Source organism: Fundulus heteroclitus, chromosome 1, assembly GCF_011125445.2.
Source record: "Fundulus heteroclitus isolate FHET01 chromosome 1, MU-UCD_Fhet_4.1, whole genome shotgun sequence".
NCBI classification, from domain to species: domain Eukaryota; kingdom Metazoa; phylum Chordata; class Actinopteri; order Cyprinodontiformes; family Fundulidae; genus Fundulus; species Fundulus heteroclitus.
In genome coordinates, this window is record NC_046361.1 from 28,986,511 (window position 1) to 29,008,349 (window position 21,839).

Below are 21,839 nucleotides of genomic sequence, written 5' to 3' on the forward strand. Positions count from 1 at the left end.
CTTTCTTGTGGTGCATTTAAGGGATTGGGGTAACCTTTTATGGGTCATGGGAAGACAGAGGATGAAGTGATGCATATGTTATGCCTCTATAAAAATCTCAGTGTTTTTCTTGTTAAGGTCTTCAGTTTGTTCCTGTTCCTAGTCAGCATTCACGTACTTCAGCTTTGATTTTGGATTTGAATTTTTGATAATTTCTGTGTTTTCTTCTTGGGCTTGAAGGATTTTTATCCTATGTTTATTTTAACAGGCTTTGGTTTAGCTTTTTCAGCCTGCATGTTTCATGCATCCTGCGTGTGGGTTCATTTCTAAATCGGCTCTTTAGAAAGCAAGCAAAAATAATGGCAGTCATTTCAGCGCTTGGCTAAATATACTCATTACTGATGCCGACTAACCTGCATCAAATAGAAACGTCTAAAAATACACATTTAGGCTGATTCGCGGCCGCTCGAGTACAGCATTGCTCCGCAGTCTGAACCCGTGGCATCGTTCCTCCTCAGCTTCCTTCCCTTCGGCCCAACCAGCCAGTCTGAGTCCCAGAGAGCCCTTTGCAAGCCTGCCACCAGTTCACACAGAACCGGGCCCTTAAGTCACCTGCACTAATCCTCAGAATGAATAAACCATGTGCACAGCAGTGCAGCCAGCCCCATGCTATTTTCAGCCCCACTGTCCTTCTTCCTCGGTCTGAGATGTCTCCGCCATAAATGTTTTCCCCATCTCGGGATCAGGGACACGGAGCGTGCTAAGGCAGCAACACTGATCCGCCCTGAAATCAGAGATTGAGATGCTGGAACAAAAAATAAATAAAAGTAAAGTGGAAGGGAAACGTCTTTCAAAGCAGATTATGGAAGTGGATGTTGGAGTTTTCCCAGCAGCAAACATCACCACCACCGAGGGGCACGGACAATCCTCTTCAGTCTGGAAGTACTTTACTCAAAGTTTGCCAATTAGTGCGTCACTAAGGTGTTTCGAAATAGATTCAGAGGAAGTATTACATGCATGAGTTTCTATAAAGGAAACAGCTTTATTGAAGTATGCCTGCTGTTCATTCAGCCTGTCATGCTGAACTCCCGTTCATCCTCAGATGACAGGAAACGGACCCAAGGTTTCTCTGTTTTATTCTTTTGAAGAGCATCTCTGTTGCTAAGCATACCGGATTAGGAAATGAAGCTATAAATGCTAACAAAGCTTTGTGAGAAGCACTAATTTAAGATCCCAAATACAGTGAGTGGATCTGGGAAATATGAACACTGGATCTTTGTCACAAATTGATAAAGTATAAATGAAGCCAAATGGCAGCTCTGGGACAAAAAGGCAAACATGCGGAGAGTTTTACCCGCTGGCTAGAGGTGGGTGAGCGTTAAATATCCTGGTTAAAATAACAGTGATAAAGCTGTGCTTGAGGTTTTCCGCTATGTTGTGCGGTCTCTCTGCAAACAGACGGCCTTCATATGAAGGATTACCCTCTATTATTTGTGCTGAGCATTTACCTGGCGACCTGGGTAATGTGGTGGCAATCGGTGTTTGGAGTTGGTCAGCAGTAAATACCTCTTCTTCAGCACAGTGGGGAAAATATTAACCTCAGAAGGCGTTCATAAGCTCATCACTGTGCTGCTGATGGCTGCAGGAGGAAATTAAATTTCCTGTTAATTATCTAATTCTGCTCATCCTAATGTTTGGTGCTTCTTTTTTTTTTTTTTTTTTTTTTTTTTTTTTTGCTTAAACAAAAGCTCGTGACTTGGTAAGTCAAAGGAGTGCATAATGGGAGCAAAGAGAACAAAGAGGAGGGCACAGGAGGGATGCAGAGGAGGAGGGTGAGAAACAAGACGAGGGCTGAAAGCATAATGAGCATCGTCATGCCCATGGGAGCGGATGTGAGGAGTTTGCTGCGCAGGAAAAGTGATGAAGGGTAAATGCAGAAAACCGTCTGAGACCCGAAGGCAGAGCGAGGGAAGGAAAACCGTGATAAACACCATCGCCAAGAGCTGGCACAGGTTTCCTCGCTCGGCACACGAGGACAGTTTGAGAAGCCAGACTGCGAAGAGCAGCTGTGCTGACCCAAAGCCGGCGGGTGATGTGGGTGGTGGCCGCGCTTCACATCTGTCGCCTCAGGCCTTACGCATCCAGAGGAGATGCAGGCCTTCTGAATATTTTTTGCCAAATGATATACAGGACACCCTCCTGCTTCCGTCTGGCTCTGCTCCAGCTCCCCAGATCGCCGAGGCTGTCAGAGAAATCTGAGCTCCGTGTCTCCTGGAGGGTTACTCCCGATCATCAGTACATGAACTCCGCAGCAGTCAAATAATTAATCAGACACTCTGAGCGTGCCTACTGTACAACAGCAAATCCTACGGTCCAATAAAACTTTCAGTGCCGCTGAAATCTGCGTCTGCTGTCAGCGGAGGGTCTGAAGCTCTGCTGCTGAATATTTTCCAAAGGCTTCATTCGTTCGTTCTACATTGAAACTGGGTCACTTCATACCAAGACAACGTAGAAATGAACTCCCTGAAGGTTGCATGAGAAAAGGAAGCATCATTAGCAAAACGCCTTCAGTTGCTCCGTGTGTACAGCGCCGGCTACATTTATTGGTAGCCCTGGTAAAGATGTGTAAAAAAGCCTCAAAACTTGTCACTCTGGTATACTTCGTTGGGAACTAATAGTTAGTGATCCACAACTTTCTTTTTCCCCTGGAGTATAAATATAAAGTGTCACAGAGGTCCATTTCTTTTAGCCAGTCGCCACTAGGCTGACCCGTTTTTATCTTGTCGGCACAAACGGCGAGCAGGACAGTGATGGTGGTCAAAAGAAATCTCTAAAGACTGCTTTCAGGGAACTGTAGTAAAGAGTGGTCTGTTGGAATCTTTTAGTCTTCATAAGAAAAACTTAAACGGCACATTCTGCACTGACATCACATATGTGAACGTGTTTTTAAACTTGAGTATAGCTGGAGCCATGTGTTCTGGGCAGGTTGAGCTTTTTATCAACAAACACTCCAGGTGTGTTGAACGTAAAACTGACATCAAACATGAGGAAGGGCCTTCTGCCATGGACTGAACTGTAGGACGTCCACTTTGGTTTCTTCTGAGTCCCGTGTTCTGCTTCGCATGTTTTGAGTCATTTCTATGTTTTGTTTTTTAGCTCCGTGTTTAGATTTTTAGTCATAGTTATAATTATGCCTGCGTTTTCTGTGTCTATTTATTTCCCCTCTGTTCCCCTTGTAGTGTCTTCACAGGTTTGCCTGAAAAGTCAAGCAGATAGCTGGAGCTGCTACACTAAAATCAAGAAATTAGAGCACATCATCCCAGTTCGGAGGTTCTTACACCGGCTCCCCACGTTTCAGAGAATAGGCTTTAAAATACTTCTTTTAGTTTCTGTGTCTACTGCTGTCATTTAATTCCCCTCTGTTCCCCTTGTAGTGTTTCGTTGACGCAGCTCCTGCTCCCCTCACAGCTGCTTCTTACTCAGTGTAACCAGACTCACCCAATCCTAATCCCTGTAATAAGCTTCCTCTGGATTTATACTCCTGGTTCACATTCATTCATCAGAAGATTTACCTGTTTTTATCCCAATGTCTCACTGTTTGCGCATCTTTTTTTTTTTTTACTCAGCCCAAAATGTATTTTTTTGTTTAAATATCTTTCTGTAATAATCCTACTTGACTTCAGCCTGCATTTAGGTCCTGTTCCACATTAACAGAAGAACCATTCCCGCCTTTCGGTATGGTTGAGGTTCTGTGATGCTGTGGGCTTGTTTCTCTTCCGAAGGCATCATAACCCGCTCTATAAACTGAAAATTGCTCTTCATTGGGTCTATGAGCTGGCTAATCCAGAACATACTGTCAAAACAATAGAGAAAGGGTTCACCTGTAGATTTTTCAAAAAGTTTAATTGTGATAACATGCTGCTGCAATAAAAGAAGCAATGGTTTTAATGCTTTGTAAACACACGTGTTTAAGTAGTAGATACGTAGACTCAAGATAAGTGGGTGATATGATTCTTAAAGGTTTTGCATGTGTAATTTTGAGCTAGGACTTCTGAGCATATCCCCCAGCAATCGCAGCCTCCAAAAATGATGAAATACGAAAATGCACAGCGTCTCCAGGCTGTCTCCTCTCTTTCCTGACATGTCTTGCATTTTGTCTGCAGGATCTCCAAATGCGTGTTTCTTACTTGAGACATGACAGCTGCAATCAGGGTAAAGAAATCACAAGACAACGGCAGCACGGTGAGAGCTGGCGAACGCACATCCATTCCCCGGGTAGAGCTGTCAGATTCTTTGACTAACAAAAAGGGGCCAGGCATTAGACCAGGAGAAGCTCTTGTCAGAGTGGGACTCTCTCTTGGTTCCCCTTTGCTGGAGTTCACTGGTGAGTGGGTTGTAAAATGAGCTCACTTTGCTGTCAACACCAGAAATACCTCAGAGTCCAATTAGCTGTGATGATTCTCCTCAGACGTTGAGGAACTCAGGAGGAGCGCTGGGGGCTTCTGATAACTGCTGCAACTGCCAAAGCATTTATCCGGTCTTCAGAGAGCAGCTCAGAGCAAAAGGACTTTACAAAGGACTCTGATTGCTCTTACCTTTCAAGCTGTTTTCACTAATGCACTTCTTTATATTTAGCTAACAAGGAGCTTTAATGTGTAACGTCCCCCTACCAGTGCTTCACTGTTAACATGTGTGACGAAAGATTGCGTAGCTTGCTAAAGTCTCAGGACTAATGTCCCGGCAGGATTTTGGGAAAACTCACCTATGCGTTTATTTTTAATCCGATTGATGACTGCAACAGGGTCTTCACGTGTTTGCCTAAAATAGTCAATCAGAAAGCTGATTAAGAATGCTGGTCGAAAGTGGAGCACGTCATCCCAGTTCGGGGGTTCCTACGCCGGCTGCCCACATCTCGGGGAATAGACTTTGGATGACCTCTTTTAGTTTGAAAACTGCTGAACGTTTCAGCACCAAAATACATTAAAGTATCATTATTAAGTGATATTTTATTAATTTAGACTGAAGGAACTAAAAAATAGTTTTGTGAAGAACTAAGGTAACTTTTTAGATGGAAAATGGTGTGACATCAAACACAATCTCCCTGTGTTCTCTTGCAAATAAATCATTATAAAGTTATGAGTTATTATAAAGATATGAGTTACTTCTTCACTGATATGTTCTTCTGAAAGGTGATGCTTGTTTGCTGTGTTTGTATCCTTTGCAAATATGCGCATACAAGGCGACGGGTGGGAAGGGGAGGGGAAAGGGGCGTGGCTTGTTACACATCTTGTTTTGGTCTACAGACAGCAGCCCACCCAGCGGTGAAATGTCGCTTATTGCTTCTTTAAAGATTTGTTGCTGCCGTGACAAGCTTCCAGACGACTTGGGTCTCCTGGATCACGTCTACTCCACACAGCCAGAATCAGAACAAAACAGGGAGAAGCAGCAATTTTTACTGTTTTTTTTTTTTGGCACCATTAATAGTGAACAAACTTTCATAAAACTGAAAAAAAAATGCTGAAACCCTGAGTTCCTTTAAAACAACATTAAAACAACACGAAATTTGTTTTATTTATCAAAACTATTGACTGAAACATCAATAATTTCAGCCTGTAGTCCAGCGTTTCTTTCCTTTTGCAGCGTCCTTTTAATCTGTTCTCTTTCCTTATGTTTTCATGTTAAGCACTTTGAATTGTCTTGTTGCTGAAATGTGCTGCACCAATAAACCTGCCCTGTCTTGACTGTGTTGAACCTGTGGTTTATGTTACATCTTTATTTTATTATGCTGATGGGCTCTGTGTGGAAAAAGGTTTCTCTGCTTTGCCCCCTCGAAGGTCATCCGCCACTGCGGGTTTCTGCCGCCGCAGGAAATAGATGATGAGAAGTCAACAACTTGCAGAGAAGCTCGTTCCCACGGTTTGTCTCGTAAATATTTTTGCAGATCTATTGTCCTTAGGCATTAGACACGCGTGATCTCTGTAGGCCAGAGCTTACAATGTGATGCGAATGCTATGTGTTACATTCTTTGCAACATATTTTAATAAACTCGACACATAATAAGTAATCTTATTTTCCCCCCTATACTCCAGAAAAAGTGAAACGTGATCAGGTGAAACCGTTTCTGCCGGAGCCCCATCAACAGGGCCGACAGCTACAGATCGTGTTAAGTTATTAAGCAAATGGTAGCAAATTATAGCAACGTTTAAGTTTCATAATTTCATCTAGACCAACTAGCTGTAGAGGTTAGTGTTTGTTTTTCAAATTAAACTAAACGGGCCAAGAAAACTTGCTGAAACAGTGGGTAGTGAAGCTTCTCATCTCAAACGCAACAAGCTTGTGCAGAAGACAATGTGTCCCTTTACTGGCATCACAAACTGTTATGCGCCGAGAAAGAGAACTCCATATTCAGCCAGAGACACCATGTGCATTTTTGAAAAGTTTATTTTTACATAAAGAATAATGTCCTGGTACAAACAGACAGAGACGAGTCTGGGCAAGCGCTCACTTACAGCTCCGGGCAAGCGCTCAATTACAGCCCTGGGCAAGGTCCATGGGGTACTTGCTGACAGCTCCAAAAGGGCTCGGCAAAGATCGAGGTCGTGAGAACGGTCCAGGTCATGTCCAGAATGCAGAAACGGATGAGGTGTTCAAAACGAGGGCAAGACAAGAGAAGGGAATCCAGAGACAATCATTTGGTCAGGATCTAGATAAGGAAGGCAAAGAAAAATGCTGGAGTTTTACTTTTACTCTGCAAAACTTTCTATCATCTGGCAAATGCTGGAAGGAGAAGCCCCGTATATAGATGACGAAGAACAGGTGAATAGAATGAGGCTGTTTGAGGAAGTGAAGAGGAGTCGCACTCAAGCAGACCTGCTGAGCGGAGCGACTCTTTTCCTACTTCCTGGGACAAGTCCAACCTCCTACTGCTGGGTTCAGGTAAGATGGGTGAATCTGGATATACAGACATGGGAGGAGAAGTGGATTGTGGCTGATGTCTGGAGAAGGACTGGTGAGACAGAGGAACAGAACGAGAAGAAGGCAGAGTCTCCAGGTTTGCAGGTACATTTCTCATCTCCTCCTCCCTCATAATCATATCAGACTCAGACTAAGACTTACTTTAATGATCCCAGGGGGAAATTACTTAAGGAAAAGGATATAGCTTATAAGCTCAATGTGCCTTTTTAAAAGTTTACTTAAATAAAGAATAAAGTCCTGGTACAGACAGACACAGATGCTTCTGGGCAACTGCTCTGGGCAGGCAGTCTTTGGCGACTCTGGGTAGGGTTCGTGTTTTACCTGGTCATGAGAGTGATCCAGGTCATGTCCAGAATAAAGAAGGCAATCAGGTGTTCAAACAACAGCAAGACAAATCAGGGAAAGCCAGAGATGAGAACTTGGTCAGGGACTTGGCAAGGCAAATAAAGAAAAAATACATTGACCCACACAAGGCTTTCAATGATCTCACAAGCGCTGGAAAGAGAAGCCCCGCATATAAGAGCAGAAGAACGGGAGAATGGAATGAGGCTGATTGCGTAACCGCTGGAGGAGCGCAGGTGCCCTATTCATGCTAATTAAGTAAAGCACATTCAGACTGCTAGAACATGATACAAGCATGTGGTAAATAAGATCTATAACCCCAATTGTTCAAGTTTGTTTGTCAGAGAACTTTAGAGAACAAACAGCATCATGAAGACCAGCAAACACACCAGGCAGGTCAGGGATACGCTAGTGGAGAGGTTTAAGGAGGTATTAGGTTGTTAAACAAAAGCCCAGAATTTTAATATCTCACAGAGATCTAAAAATGGAAATCACAGTACTGTAAAAACATACCATGACATAGCTGCCCTCCTAAACTGAGCAATGAGAGCTCTTAAAGAGCCACAGACATCCACATTTCAGGTGGATGGATTTGTTGATATGACTTTTAGTTGTGCAGTCTGCACATCGGGCATGTAGAAATATTTCCAAGACGAAGGTCATTGCTGAGAGAAAACCCAAAGAACTTCAGTTCAATCGTAGATTGCCACAAACCATGCCAGAGGCACAGCAAACATGTGCAAGGACACGTTCTAGTAGACCAAAATGTAACTTTTTAGCATGCAGGCAAAACTATTTGCTTTGAGGAAAAGTAAAATTGCACAAGCACCCCAAAGACACCATCTTCATAATGAAACATGGTAGTGACAACATCACGGTGTGAGAATGCTGTTTTTTCTTTAAATATGAGTTAAATGCGAAGATAGGATTAAGCAAATTTCAGGGCCATTTTTGAAGAAAGCCTGTAGAACACTGAAGAAAAGCAGAAATAATCTCAATTGTCTAAACGTGCAGTGACACAGTTATATCACTATAATAACTGCCCCTGCTCCGACCACCTCATCTGTTGTGTCCTTGGGCAAGACACTTTTCCTGCATCATTTAAAACAGGCAGAACAACAAACCAAGCCCGATAACCTTTGAAATGGCTAGTGAAAAAGTTTTATTCTTGATTTGGGATGTCTGAATCTCCTCTCCGACGTTAGTAGCTCAAATTCACTATGAAGTGGATGATGTGAAGAATGAATTATGTGTTCTGCCTTTTGCAGGACTCATTTTTTTAATTTAAAGTTTCTTTTAAAATGGGTAATCTCACTCCTATAATTTTGCCAGCAATTTTTCCAATTTGCTTAATCCTGTTCTTGTTTCCAGCTGATAGACTGCCAAACCAGGTGATAAAAGCGAAAGTGAGGACAGATTCAGTCAGAGAGTTACAGAAAATGGTCATCAACTTTTTACACACTCCAAACGTATTTAATTTAAATACAGCAGGGGAGCTATGCTGCAAAGAAGAATGACCAAAAGGTTTAGTCATTTCATTTCTAAAGCTGCTTGATACATTCGACTAAAGACCTGCAGCTTAAATTGCACCAAATGGTGGTTCTACAAAGTACTGCCACAGGAGGGTTGAAATCAAATACACGGCACACATTTAAGATATTCCAATATTAAAAATAAATTACGGAGTTAGGCCTTTCACCTAAAGTCTCAATAAAATACATTTTAAGTTAGATGTAATGAGACAAAATGTAGAAAGGTTTAAGGGGTATTCCTATGTAAGGTACTCTCTCCTTTTCAGCCAGTGTATATATAACATAATGTTGTCGCATTAACTAATGAAGCCATTATATAAGTTTCCTTCTTTGTGACCATAGGGTCACGTAAACACAAACTATTTGCTGAGCTCTTATTGAGCAGAACATGAGTTAATATGTTTTCTTAGCCCTGCGGAAACAGAGACAGGCCCGATTCTGTCCTAAAGCAAGACAAATGTGGAAGAAGTAAGTGAGTAAATTTTATTTATAACAGCACCTTTCTCAGGCTGGATTCACAAAGTGTGTCATGGTCCAACAGAATTCAAAACATTAAAAAACAACATTTAAAAAAGTAAGTAAATTAAAATGGAAATATTAGCTAAGAATGAATGGCATAAACAGCCCCCGACGCTCCTTTCATTATCATGTCATTGTCATGCTATGCTCACGCTTTTGAACATTAGAGCCCAGCACCCTTTGCTGTCAAAGTCAATAAGAACTTTTTAATATATTAATGGCTTAGATTTATAGGTTAGCAGATTTGGCAGCAGCTCAGGTTTTTAATGCACTCATTAGTATGAAAAGATCCACTTGAATTTCAATTAAACCAATGCTATATTTTCAAGCGAAATATTCTGATAATCAATTTTCCTGTTCAGGGACAGCGACTCTTTGCTCTTGCTAAACTATAATGAATACACCCATCTCTTTTAATAATAATGCAAGTTTGTACACTTTGTTGCAATGTCTGAAAAACCTGTCTTGGAGACGTTTTAGGGTCACTTTTTTTGTTTTCCACACAATTCGTTTTATTTATTTAAAGCATCCTGCTAATTTGACTGAGAACTGGTTCCTCGTCCTCATAACAAACAGCACGAGGCAGAGTCTTATCGGCCTCATTTCCCGGTTTGATCTTTTCACAAAGATCAGTCAGTTGGGATATAGTTCTTTCTTTATTCATCAGGCACATAGCTGTGGAGCGCCGTAAAGATTAACAATGCCTCGCATCAAAGGCGGCCTTCAAAGGAAGTGTATTTTACAGTTTGGTGGACGTGATGTGATGTAGATTAGAAAAGGAAGATGAGGGGAAAGAAATCAAGACCTTAAACCTCTCTGGGGGCTAAGCACCTTTCTACTGTCACGATGTTCTTGCCAATTGTAATTTGCTCAGACGCTTCTTGCAGCCTCTATTACATTTGATAACATTTAAATCATTCTCGGACTGATCCAACTGCGCGAGCTGTCACTCCCTTCGATTTAGATGAAACACTGAGAGACCAGCGGGATGCTTCAGCGGGAATCAGAGACGCGCCTCGTGTTTCATGCGTTCACGTCTCTGCATTTCACATTTCAGCATCTGAAAGAGCTGAGGCAGAACTAATCAAATGTTGGGGAAAGACATGCTCATTGGTGCAGAGAAGTGATGCAATGGTTGGGTTAAGGAGACATGCTCTCTGCTCTGGCATCATTAAAGCGCCACACAACCACAAGCTTCCTCCTACGGCTCGAAGGGACTGTTTGGTGGAGGAAATTATGCGTCCTCTTCTCACTTTAGGGAAAAGCAAACTCATTAGGGGCCTTGTTACGATGCAACTTGGAGACAAGTTAAAGGGTGGGCACGGTTTAGAAAACTTTACCACTTTGTCTGCAAAAATTTCAAAATCACAAGCCTTATTAGGAACATTACAAACAGTTCCTTCCTCGTTAAGTTAGTGGGGGTTATTAATGTGATATTACAGACAAGCAGGACCACTCCATAAGCTGCATAAGGCAGAAGCACTCTAAATATCGGTGGACTTGCTTATACATCTTAATTTCACCAATAAGCCTCATTTATTTAAAGCCCCAGTGTGCAGACTTTAACACTGGCACACCATCTAGTGGTGCTATCTGTGAATTACCAACGACCTCGCCGTTAAGAGCGTAACAACCACTACGGAAGCCGTGGGGTATGATAAATGTGACAACATTCAACATGTCCTCCGTGTATTAGCTACTGCTAATAGCTAACAGCTAGGCGCGTCGTTTTAAATGGTTTTCAGCACTGTTCCCGAGTCCGCTTGTTTTTTTCCAAAGTCGCTTGTAAATTCCACAAGTCGCATTTTTTTTTTTTGTGCTCATTTCTGAATGTACATTCGCTTATTTGGGCTCTAAATTAGCAGCTGCACTACAGACAATGAACAGGGCTGATATCCCTCCGCTCCTCCCTGTACACACATAATGGAGGGAGAGGGAGAGACAAACAATCGAGCCACCTCTGCCTGCCGGGAGGACAGAGTAGCTACTGGACTACACTGCCCTGTTTCTAACATAACGGCAAAAATAAACATCAGTGTTATATTGAATTAACTTACCTGCTGTCCAGCAGAAAGCCTGCAACCTCCGCATCAAATCCCTGCTCCCTCCTGAATTATCTCCACCTGGTAATAATAGCTGATATAGCTTCTCGTTTCTCCGGTTATTGCTTCTTCTTCTTTTTTCTTGGTTATTTTTGCTTCCCTTGCGCTGAGCAAATAGTACGGGTGGTCCTCTATTTCAACAGAAAATGGCAAATGGAATGATCTACAGTCGTCTTTGCTTGTTTTCTACTCATCCCCCACCGACAGCACGACCTCATATAGAGGACAGATAGGAAAAACGCGTAAAGCTGACAAGTTTGGCATCTTTCGGCTGCTGAAATCAGAACCAGCGAAGCAACATGGCGCCTCCCAGTGGGTGCACCAACACCTATGTATTTATAAACTACTAATTTTAAGTTATAACAACGCTTTAATTTTTGGTGTGATGTTGTTAGACTTTGCCAGAATATGCATCTATAAAAGTAACACTTGATTTTTTGCTCATTAAAAACCAAATTAGTTACACACTGTCCCTTTAATCACAAAGGTTTTGTGTATAAGCACATAGAGATGTGTAAATTAAGAATGCTTATGCCTATATTTAGACAATAAAACATGCATCCCTCCCATAAACAGGCAAATGTTTTGTCTTTTTAACAACCACAAATCTCAAAATTGGGAAATTGGTTGAGAGACCAACAAAAGTGATCACATAATTGTTTTTCTTTTATTTGAACATGTCGCTTTTAAAAGATGGTAATTACTATTTGGACACTTATTTGCTTCTCAGGAAGTGCTTTTCTGGTACACAGTTTTTTACATGGCTCTGTGAATCTACTGCTGCTTCTCTTCTCTTCTTTTTAACTTGAACCTCTCATCATCATCAGAACATGCTGTATTATCAATTAATAATTGCACAAGATGATTGTGTTTTTGCAATTCTGAGGGTCTTCACCAGGAATGCTAATTCTTCCATGGGTGTGTTTGATTTGTGTTTGTGCGTTATTTGTTCATTCAGACCTGGCGACTCACCCAAATGTCCTTATGGATGCATAAAGACAATTAAGATTCTTGATTCGTATTTATTCTTATGATCTAAAAGAAGTATTCATGTTCTGCCTCTTGAGTAAGTATGTTATAGAAACACCTTCTTGCTGCAATTCATTTGTTTTTACTATGTCTAAGTCAGCTAGAGACTGAAATATCCCTTCTGCTAAATAGCTCCAGCTCAGTCAGATTGGATGAAGGCCTTGCCACGGCTTCTCATTTGTATGTGGGTCTGGACTTTGACTGGACCATTCTAACACACAAATCTGCTCTTGAGCTACACTAGAGCTGCACAATAAACTGAAAGACAACCGTGCAATATTGCAACCACAAAGAACTTCTAGGATCTAACATCTGGAAGAATATTATTTTTCAGGTTTTCTGGCATATCAGGCATATCAGGCATTCAAGCTCAGCATATCAATAATATATATGACCGGCTGGACTCTAAGTGCTCATACTGGGTATATTTCTTTAGTGGCTGAGATGCTCATGGAGACTGGTGGGGGCATTTGTTATCCAATAAAGAAAAAAACAGCCCAGAAAGTGAGAATTAAACATAATCCATATCAATATAGCAATTTATAGCAATAGTATTTTAACTGAATGGTAATAAATTGTGCAACCATAGTCTGAAACACTCCATCTCTGCTCTAACTAAACATTTAGTGTTGGATTCCTGTTGAGAGGTGAACCACGGCCCTGTCTCAAATCTTTTCTCTGTATTTAGCTCCATCCACCTTCCCATCAACGCTGACACGCTTGCTTTCAAATGCTGCAGAAAAGCCTTCCCACAGCAGGATACCACAAAACATCATATTTGCTACCACATTTATATACATATATATATATATATATATATATATATATATATATATATATATATATATATATATATATATATATATATATATAGAGAGAGAGAGAGAGAGAGAGAGAGAGAGAGAGAGAGCTTCCCTTCATTGGCTTCCTGTTAAATCGAGAATATCATTTAAAATTCTCACGTATAAAGCCCTTAATAATCAAGCTCCATCATATATCAGAGCTCTGATTACCCCGTATGTTCCTAACAGAGCACTTCGCTCTCAGACTGCAGGTCTGCTGGTGGTTCCTAGAGTCTCTAAAAGAAGAATGGGAGGCAGTCAAAGCTTATAGTTAGAGTGGCTTATGTTATCCTGAGCTACCTCTATAGTTATGCTGCTATAGATTTAGGTTGCTGGAGGACATCAGGGTCTATTTTTCTCACTCTGCTGAGTTCTCCTACTGCTCTCCAATTTGCATTGTTTGTTGTTATTTAAACTTTTAACTTTTTGTTCTCTGTCATTTTTCTCTTCGTAGAAGGTACCCCTGATCTGGCATTCTGTTAGCTGTAACACAATCCAGGGAGGATAGAAATAATTCCTGGATCAACGTGTGCTTGTGTGCTTTATTGTGTCTCTGCTTTGTCTTCTCTAACCTCCAGTCTGTTGTGGCACATGCCATTTCACACTGAGCCTGGTTCTGCTGAAGGTTTTCTCCCCACTGTCACTTCCAGCATGCTCAGTATGAGGGATTGCTGTAAAGCCACAGCAGACGACTGTCCCTGTGGCTCTACACTCTTTCAGGAGGCAATACTTGATGCAATCTGCTAGATTTCCTTAGACAGGAAACTTTTTGACCAATATGTCTGTATGATTTGATTTAATTTGACTTTGCAAAGTGCCTTGAGATGACATGTTGTGAATTGGAGCTATATAAATAAAATTTTATTGACTTGAATAGGGATAACATACAAATTACTCGCTCCATTCACCATGTTTGTGTTTGTACCCTAATACTCAGAAGGTGGATTGAACAATACCTCTTGAGATTTACCAATTTGTTGACCTTTGGTTACATTTGATTTTATTTGGGGGTATCAGAGGAAAGGAAGCTGAGTACAAACAAATGTCCAACTTAATTCTATTACTGCAATAATTTTAACTTTCCTGTTATATAAAGCTTTTTGTTCGTCTTACATAAAATCCAAATGATATTAATTAAAGTGAGTTAGTAGATGTAATGTGTTGAAATGCAAATACGTTTCGTGGGTGTGAATACTCTGGAAGGGCACCGCAGAGATACAATTTTAAAATTAAAACCTATTTCAGAAAAAAAACATCCTTTAGATTTGATCTAATCAAGCTCACAATATTATGAACGGGTAAAAATATGATTTTACAGTGTGTGTTCTCTGCTCGCAATAAAGATATATATTCCTGGAAATTAATAACCCCGGCAGAGGGTGAGAATTAATGTGTTTGTCTTTGGCTTCTACCAATACTGCCTGGTTATGTTGATGATTGAAATGATCAGCCAATAAAAGTAGGGACTGGAAACTGTTTTCCTGTCTGTGGTGTTACTGAACAAACAGCACTGGTCAACCTGGTGGGAATACTATTACAGCAACAAGATGGGAGATAAAAATGTTTTTTTTTTCTTTCTCTCTCTAGATATGCAGGAGAGAAACAAGGAAATACAAAACATGATCTAATGAGCCTGATGTTGTCATGTTAGACCTATAAAAAGATACACCTAGTCTATGTTAAATAGACGTAACTAACAGCATTTGTTGCCCCTCTGTTAGAGATGACCATTCCTGGTTTGGATTTCCTTGAAAAAAAAAAAAAAAGAAGCTCCCCAGAGTAATCATTATGGGGATTTTGGGAAATTCCTTTGTTGTGGAGGTGAACAAGATCGTCTGCGGTTCCTGACATGCTCACATTCTGTAGGAGTAGCGAGAAAATTCAAAGGCCATGCACGAAGAGCATAGCCATGATCCTGCATTGTGCAGCCTCGCATTATGTTGAAAAGTAGCTGCGCTTTAGTTCTGGCGACAGCAGTTCCCCTGGTGAAGAATCTGTGTGGGCAGATCTTAATAATGTATGTAATGTAATGCCACTTCAGTTTCAGACGCTCAGCATCATTTAAACTCCAGAGGTGATTTAGGATTCTCTTAATCATAGTTTGATCATCATAATGCAGAGTTAGGATTTCAGTGAATCAGGTTGAAGCTTTTTAAAAGTTTGTTACACCAAAAGCTGGTGTGTTTTTATCAAACTAGCCACTGTTAATGCTCCTAGCTCTTTAATTGTAGCTTTAAGTTTACATTGTTCAAAAATCTTGAGCTGGTTCGATGAGTGAGAGACGAGACTACAATGAATTTCATCATTTATCACAGATCTCCATTTTAAAGCGTACAACGCTGTGATCAGACTTCACTGAACAATTTCCATGAGAAGAAATGAGAAAAGATAATGGCGTCAAGTGATGAATGAATGTCTTTTAACTTGAGAAGCTGAAGGTCTGTCAACTAGGAGTTAGCAGTCGGGTTAGACAAAGCCGCTGGTTTCTCTCCGCCTGCATGGAGAGGATTTGTTAGTCGGCCATCACTGGACTGACTTTAATGATTCTCAGTAAAGATCCCTCCCATATCTGGTTTTAAACAACTGCAGATACCAAGATAACACGGGCAAACACCATGAGGTGAAAGTTAGGAGAGAAGACTCTCAGATGGCAGGAATCTGGTTGGGATGTTCAGGAACAACCCAGGATCCACCAAGGACCTGGAAGCTGCTGGAACGCCAGTGTCACCGTCCACACAGAAGCCACCTTTACATTGCCACGCAATGAGAGGGCGCAGACAGAAATGAGAGGGTAGAGACTGAAAAGCCAGCTATGAAAAAGGAGATTTTTTAAATCATATTTCCGTCATCTGCAGGTAGTACAAACGCTGCTGCACGGCAGCTGACAGACACCAGAAAGGGTGTCTACATCACCCCAGTCTTAGCTGATTTACACTGGCCGCCTGTGCATTTTGACATAGATTATAAGATTCTTTTACTCACGTTAAAATCTTTATATGGCTCGGCACCCAATTATTTAGCTGTTCTACTTAACCCTCACAACCCAAAAGAGCAGTGAAATCCTCCAGCCAGGTGAAGGAGGGGATCAGGCTTTTGCTGTGGCAGCCCCCAGTCTCTGGAACTAACTACCCCTTGACATTCGTTCTGCTGAGTTTGTACAGTCTCTAGATATTTAGCCTCCTGAAAACAGACTTTTTCACATTGACTTTTAATTTGAGTTAGGATTGAGACAATTGGAGCACTTAGGCTGAGATATTGTATAATTGTGCTTTCTTTTATCTTATTTGTATCATAATTGTTGGTGTTTATGGCGATCTTCTGATTGTATTTGCTTGTTTGCATTGCACTTGTCTGCAGAGATCCTTATGTGATGCACTTTGGTCAACTTTGTGTGACATGACCTTATCAAAAAAGACAACGTATATTATTTTAATAGATATCCTTTATAGGAAATGTGTTGTCATTTTTTTAAAGAACCACCATTTTACTTCTATTTCTAGGCTGTAAAATAAAGAAAATCATAACACATTTGCAGAAAGAGGAGAGATACACTTTCTGCTATGGGATGTTTATCTGTGGAAAACGATTTAAACAAACGCACACCGTTTCCAATCAAATGACAATAAAAACACAAAAACACATAAAAAATATTCTGTTGTGAAAACTCAATGAATTGTTCCATTAAAAAAATGCAAAAACGGTAATTTGTTATATCTATAATTAAAAAAAACATTAGTTGGTAATTTTTTGTTAAAGCTGTTGATATTGGGAAAGGTCCAAAGAGCTGCAGGTTCCAGATCCCTGCACTATAGGATGGTTACAGATGAATATGCAATGTAAATAACAATAATAATAATAATAATTACTATTATTATTATTATAGCAAAAATGGATCACTTAACGGAAATATAAACCGTACTATATACTTCAATATGTATGTATGGTAAAAATCTTCAAATATGAGGTGTAATGAATTGTGTCAAATTGTTAATATACTTATGTAATTAGAAGCAGATTGAGCTATTATACTGTAATCTATGTGGAAATGTGGTGGGACAGTATAAGTATAAACCTGTTCTCCCCTTTTAAATATGTATATTATGTTTCAAGTCTTTAACTGCACTCATATTCATAAGTGTATTGCATGCTCCTATTTTGTTATCAGGGAGACAAACTTCCTTGTAACCTCTGCAATAACATGCATTTGTGCTTTCTAATCATTCAGGACCCGAACAGCATCTTTTATACAGAATATGTATGCGAGGTTAATAAATGTGGTGCTTTAGACCTTCCTGTTTTCTCTCTCTTTGTTTCAGCTGTCCTCCATTGATCACATTTGTGTGGGTTTTGGTTGGATGTGAATATTGTGCTAAAAGCTAAAGAGGGTGAGAGGAGGTGGCCAACATGTAGCGTGTGTGTGAGAGAAAAATTTCCCTTTGTGAATTTTAAATGCAGTCAAACATTGACCGGCTCACACAAGGGGAACCCTTGGCTCTAATATTTGCACTCCAGCTTCCAAATATTTACTGGCAGCCCCTGAAGCCCCCTGACTGTTGGCTGTTGGTGAAGGAGGCTCAGAGCTGCTGGGTACAATAAACCCCTCTTGAGGAAAAGACTCACCACTTTGAAGTGCTCCGGCCTGCACTCTGTGCCGTGGAAGTGGCAGGACAGCAGCATGTCGTTAATGTCATGACCGGTGCGGTCGTAGAATTCCCGCATGTTAAAAGGTCGCGGCTTGAAATTCTGAAAGTCGGTTTTGAGCTTCAGGCTCTCCAACACGCTCTCCTCCACGAGGTGTATGTCCCGGATCTCATACCTGGAGAGAGAGAGAGAGAAATATTCCCTTTCATTTTACATGCAAATTTAATGCCTTTTAATTTAGCATGGACTGATGAGTCTGCAGTATCCCATAATAGAACAGTCGCCTCCCTATGAACAAAAAAGTCAACCTCAATTTCATCTTTTAACTTTTTTTTTTTTTTTTTTTTTGCATATTTCAGAAAGGTTCCTAAGTTTTTTATCAGTGAACTTTTGCTCTGCTCAACCGGAGCTTAAAATAATGGCCCCCGAATAAATCAAAACGGACAGAAAACTGACAATAAAACTCAACATGATGGTTTTCCTGTGGCATTTCGCTGCCTCTCAAACGGACGGGCATTATCCGACCGGAACAGTTTATTGAACGCTCCATAATAAAGTTCAGACACAGACCCATAAAACCCAGCCGGCCCATCCCTGACAATGCAGCAGCTCTAGGCTATATACAGCTCTTCAGCGCAGGCCTCACCTATCAGGATCCAAGAGTAAGAGGTGTTTGGGTTTGACTGGTAGCTCCTAAATTTTGTTTCTCTGCTTTCCTTTAGCCAGGAGACGTTTGGTTAAACTTTAATGTGAATGCTTCACCTTCAGAACTGAGCCAGACGAGATTATTAAGGCCGGGAGCATGGTTTTGAAGAACTGTAATGTACTTTTCTTATGTTTTGATTTTCGCTGTAATGCATATTCTGTTTTTCTCACTTTTTTAAAAATTATTTCTCACCCTTGCGTGAATCTGGATGCCTCAATTTGTCTGTCACATCGCTCCTGTTGGATCTGAATTGCCCCAGTGTGGGACAAATAATGGCTATTTCTATTTTATTTTATTCTTCTAAAGAATTTTTTTTTCTTTTTTTTTGGTAGTGATGAAATCCACAGTAAATATCAGCGCAACAGCTCAGCTGGAGGCCAAACCATCAGACAACATACACCCCGGAGCCCATTTCGTGGCTGCACTCTGAACACTAATTAAAGGCTAACAAAGTGGGACGAACAGACTTAAACATCCTGTTCGTCTAATCCGGTGTTTTTTTTTTATTTTCCATCATGCAGGAGGAACCTGAAGGAATGAAGCGCACTAAGAGAACATGGAAACGGCAGACTCAAAACGTTTAGCTGTGGAAAATTATAGAAAACAAACAGGAAAAAAAAAGATAAATACCTTTCTGACACGTTGGCCCCTCTCGTCGACAACTAAATAAATCACATCTTCAGAACCGGACTCTCGAGTTTTACTGAGCATGACCCCAAAACAAGCAGTTGCCAGGCATCATTTAGCAGTCAAGTGTCTAATTACTAATGAACTCTTTGAATTTGGGCCTCGTCAAATTAAAGCGGAGACTTGGCACTGTAACAGGGAGACCACTGTGTTAATCCCAATCGAAGAGTTCTGGAGCACAGAGCCGGAGGAACAAATGACGTGCGACGTTTCGTGCGTGCCTATTCTGGACTGGAGCTAGCTCTTCAGCCTAAACGGTCCAGTGTGCTCTTCAGCCAAAAAGCCATGGCTGCCTGTCTGCTGTTTGATACGACCCACACGTTTGATTTTTTTAGAGCGATAACAGCAATGGATAAACCAAGTTTACATGGTCACGAACCGGTTTACAATTTATAAAGTACGTTACCCCTCTTCTTTTAGATTATTCCAAAGAAAATGATCAAAATCGTTAAACGTTGCTGTTGGAAACATCTACAGCGCCGGCCACTAATGGTGAGTAATAAACCTTAACATATTGTTATTTTTTTCTTATCGCAGTTGCATAATCTCATATTTGGAAATAATTGTTTATAACAAATCACCAGTGGTGCAATTATTGACACACCTGCTGCTATTAATTTATACAACCCCCCTTTGGGAATAATACAGCACTTAGTCCTCACATTTCACAAGGCTGAGAATACAGAGGAAAGGCTCTTTGATCCTTCTTCTTTGCACAAGCTGCCATGTCCAGCTCCAGTCCTCAGGGATCGATGTCCTGCATGGTCCAGATACAGCGTGTCCCCGCTCTGACACAGCTGATGCAAAAGTCAGGGCTGGTTCTGAAACCTTTTCTAGCCTTCATAGTCATCCAGCATTGGCTTTTGAGATTCGGAGCAGTGCATGCTGATCATCTCCGATTTATTGAGCCAGTAGAAAAAAAAAAAGATGTATAACTTCATTCTTTTTCTTGTACTCAAACACAAATTTTGGATTTAACTTAATTTTCTGTTGTTGTTGTTTTTTTTTTTTTTTCCCCCGTGTAAATCCTAACACATCATTACCAAGGGGTGCCGTATGAATGTGAAGTGATCTGCAAAGACAGTGTGAGAGACTTGGGAGTTGATTAGCGGCTCAAACAGTGCTGCTAACCAGCACGTTGTTAGCAAACTCACTGGCCATGTTCACACTGGCATTTAATGTGTCTGCCGACTAATAAACAGCGACGGCTCTGAAGAAGAGCACGCAACCAAGGCGCTATGAGGCTCCATTTAGATCAAATGCTCACTTCATGTTTCTGGTTCCACGGAACTAAATAAAAAAACAATCCTATATAAAAAACAAACAATTAACATGGAATAGGCGCTGAAACCAAAATGCAGAAAACTTTGGAAAAGGACAAAGAGGTAAATATATGAATTCTCTTTATGACATTATCAGGTTTATGACCCTTGACAAAAGATGGTGGCATTCATGCCATGGCGAAATAAACACATGGTCATGTGTCCCCTAACAAACACTGAAAAAACAAAAAAAGCCCTCTTGAGAGACAACATGATCCCTCAACCTTATCGTTATAGATGTCTGTGTCTAGTCAGTCAATCTTCATTTAGTTGTGGCCAGATGAAAATTGCTGTTACTGGCTGGTTTCCAGTAATGAGCCATGTTAGTGCACATAGATCAAGGTTTGTTAAACCAAAAAAAATGTGACAATTATAACATTTGCAAGCAAAAAAATTCTTTAGTTAAGATAATGATAGTTGAATTACAAAAAAAAAAAAAATAGAGACTGCATGTCACTTTGCAGAAGAAACCATGTGCATGCAGTAACCTGTTGACTTTGCGGCGAAAAGGAAAATCAAGACATTCTGCACACATGTTCAGACAACACTGTTGGTATAAAACTGGCTTGAGTGGCACATCGTTGCTTTCTGAAGCTTGGATGAGATCCCTACGACGGTTTCTTTAAAATTCAGCTCCGAGAACGCTAACGAGGAACAGAAAGCCAGTCACACCACATCAGTTTTAAAGTCTCTGAACTGTCCAAGAGTAGCTAACGCTGTTAGCCCAACCTTTTATCTGATTTGCTGTCTTGGACGTGTGTGATTTCGCCCTGTGATGGACTGGTGACCTGTCCGGGATGTACAACGCCTCTCGCCCATTGACCGCTGCATGGATAAGCGGGTATAGACAAGGATGGATATGTGTTTATAAATTATTTCATTTAAACAAGACGTTGTTTCTGAAAGGACGAAAAGGAGATAAGGCAGGTATGTTCAAGAGCTAGGCTGGTGCCTATCTGCAGCCTGGACAGGTCACCAATCTATCACAGGGCAACACAGAGACAACAGCCATGCACACACACACACACACACACACACACACACACCACACCAACCACAGTAAGCAGTTTAGGAAGACCAACAAATAACAGTGTGGTTGTGGACTGTGGGAGGAAGCTGGAGTACCCAGAGAGGACACAGGCATGTATGGGAGAACATGCAAA

General features: G+C 40.9%; 1 protein-coding gene across 1 annotated transcript in view; it reads right to left on the bottom strand.

Moving 5' to 3' along the window:
- LOC105928564 (acid-sensing ion channel 1) overlaps positions 1-18,136 on the bottom strand; it is a gene marked incomplete at its 5' end in the record, with an annotated part of 80,733 nt that extends 62,597 nt beyond the window's left edge. Inside the window, 1 exon segment of the mRNA XM_036140032.1 lies at positions 17,941-18,136. Coding sequence (XP_035995925.1) covers positions 17,941-18,136 — 196 coding nt within the window.
- Between the last annotated feature and the right edge of the window lie 3,703 nt (positions 18,137-21,839).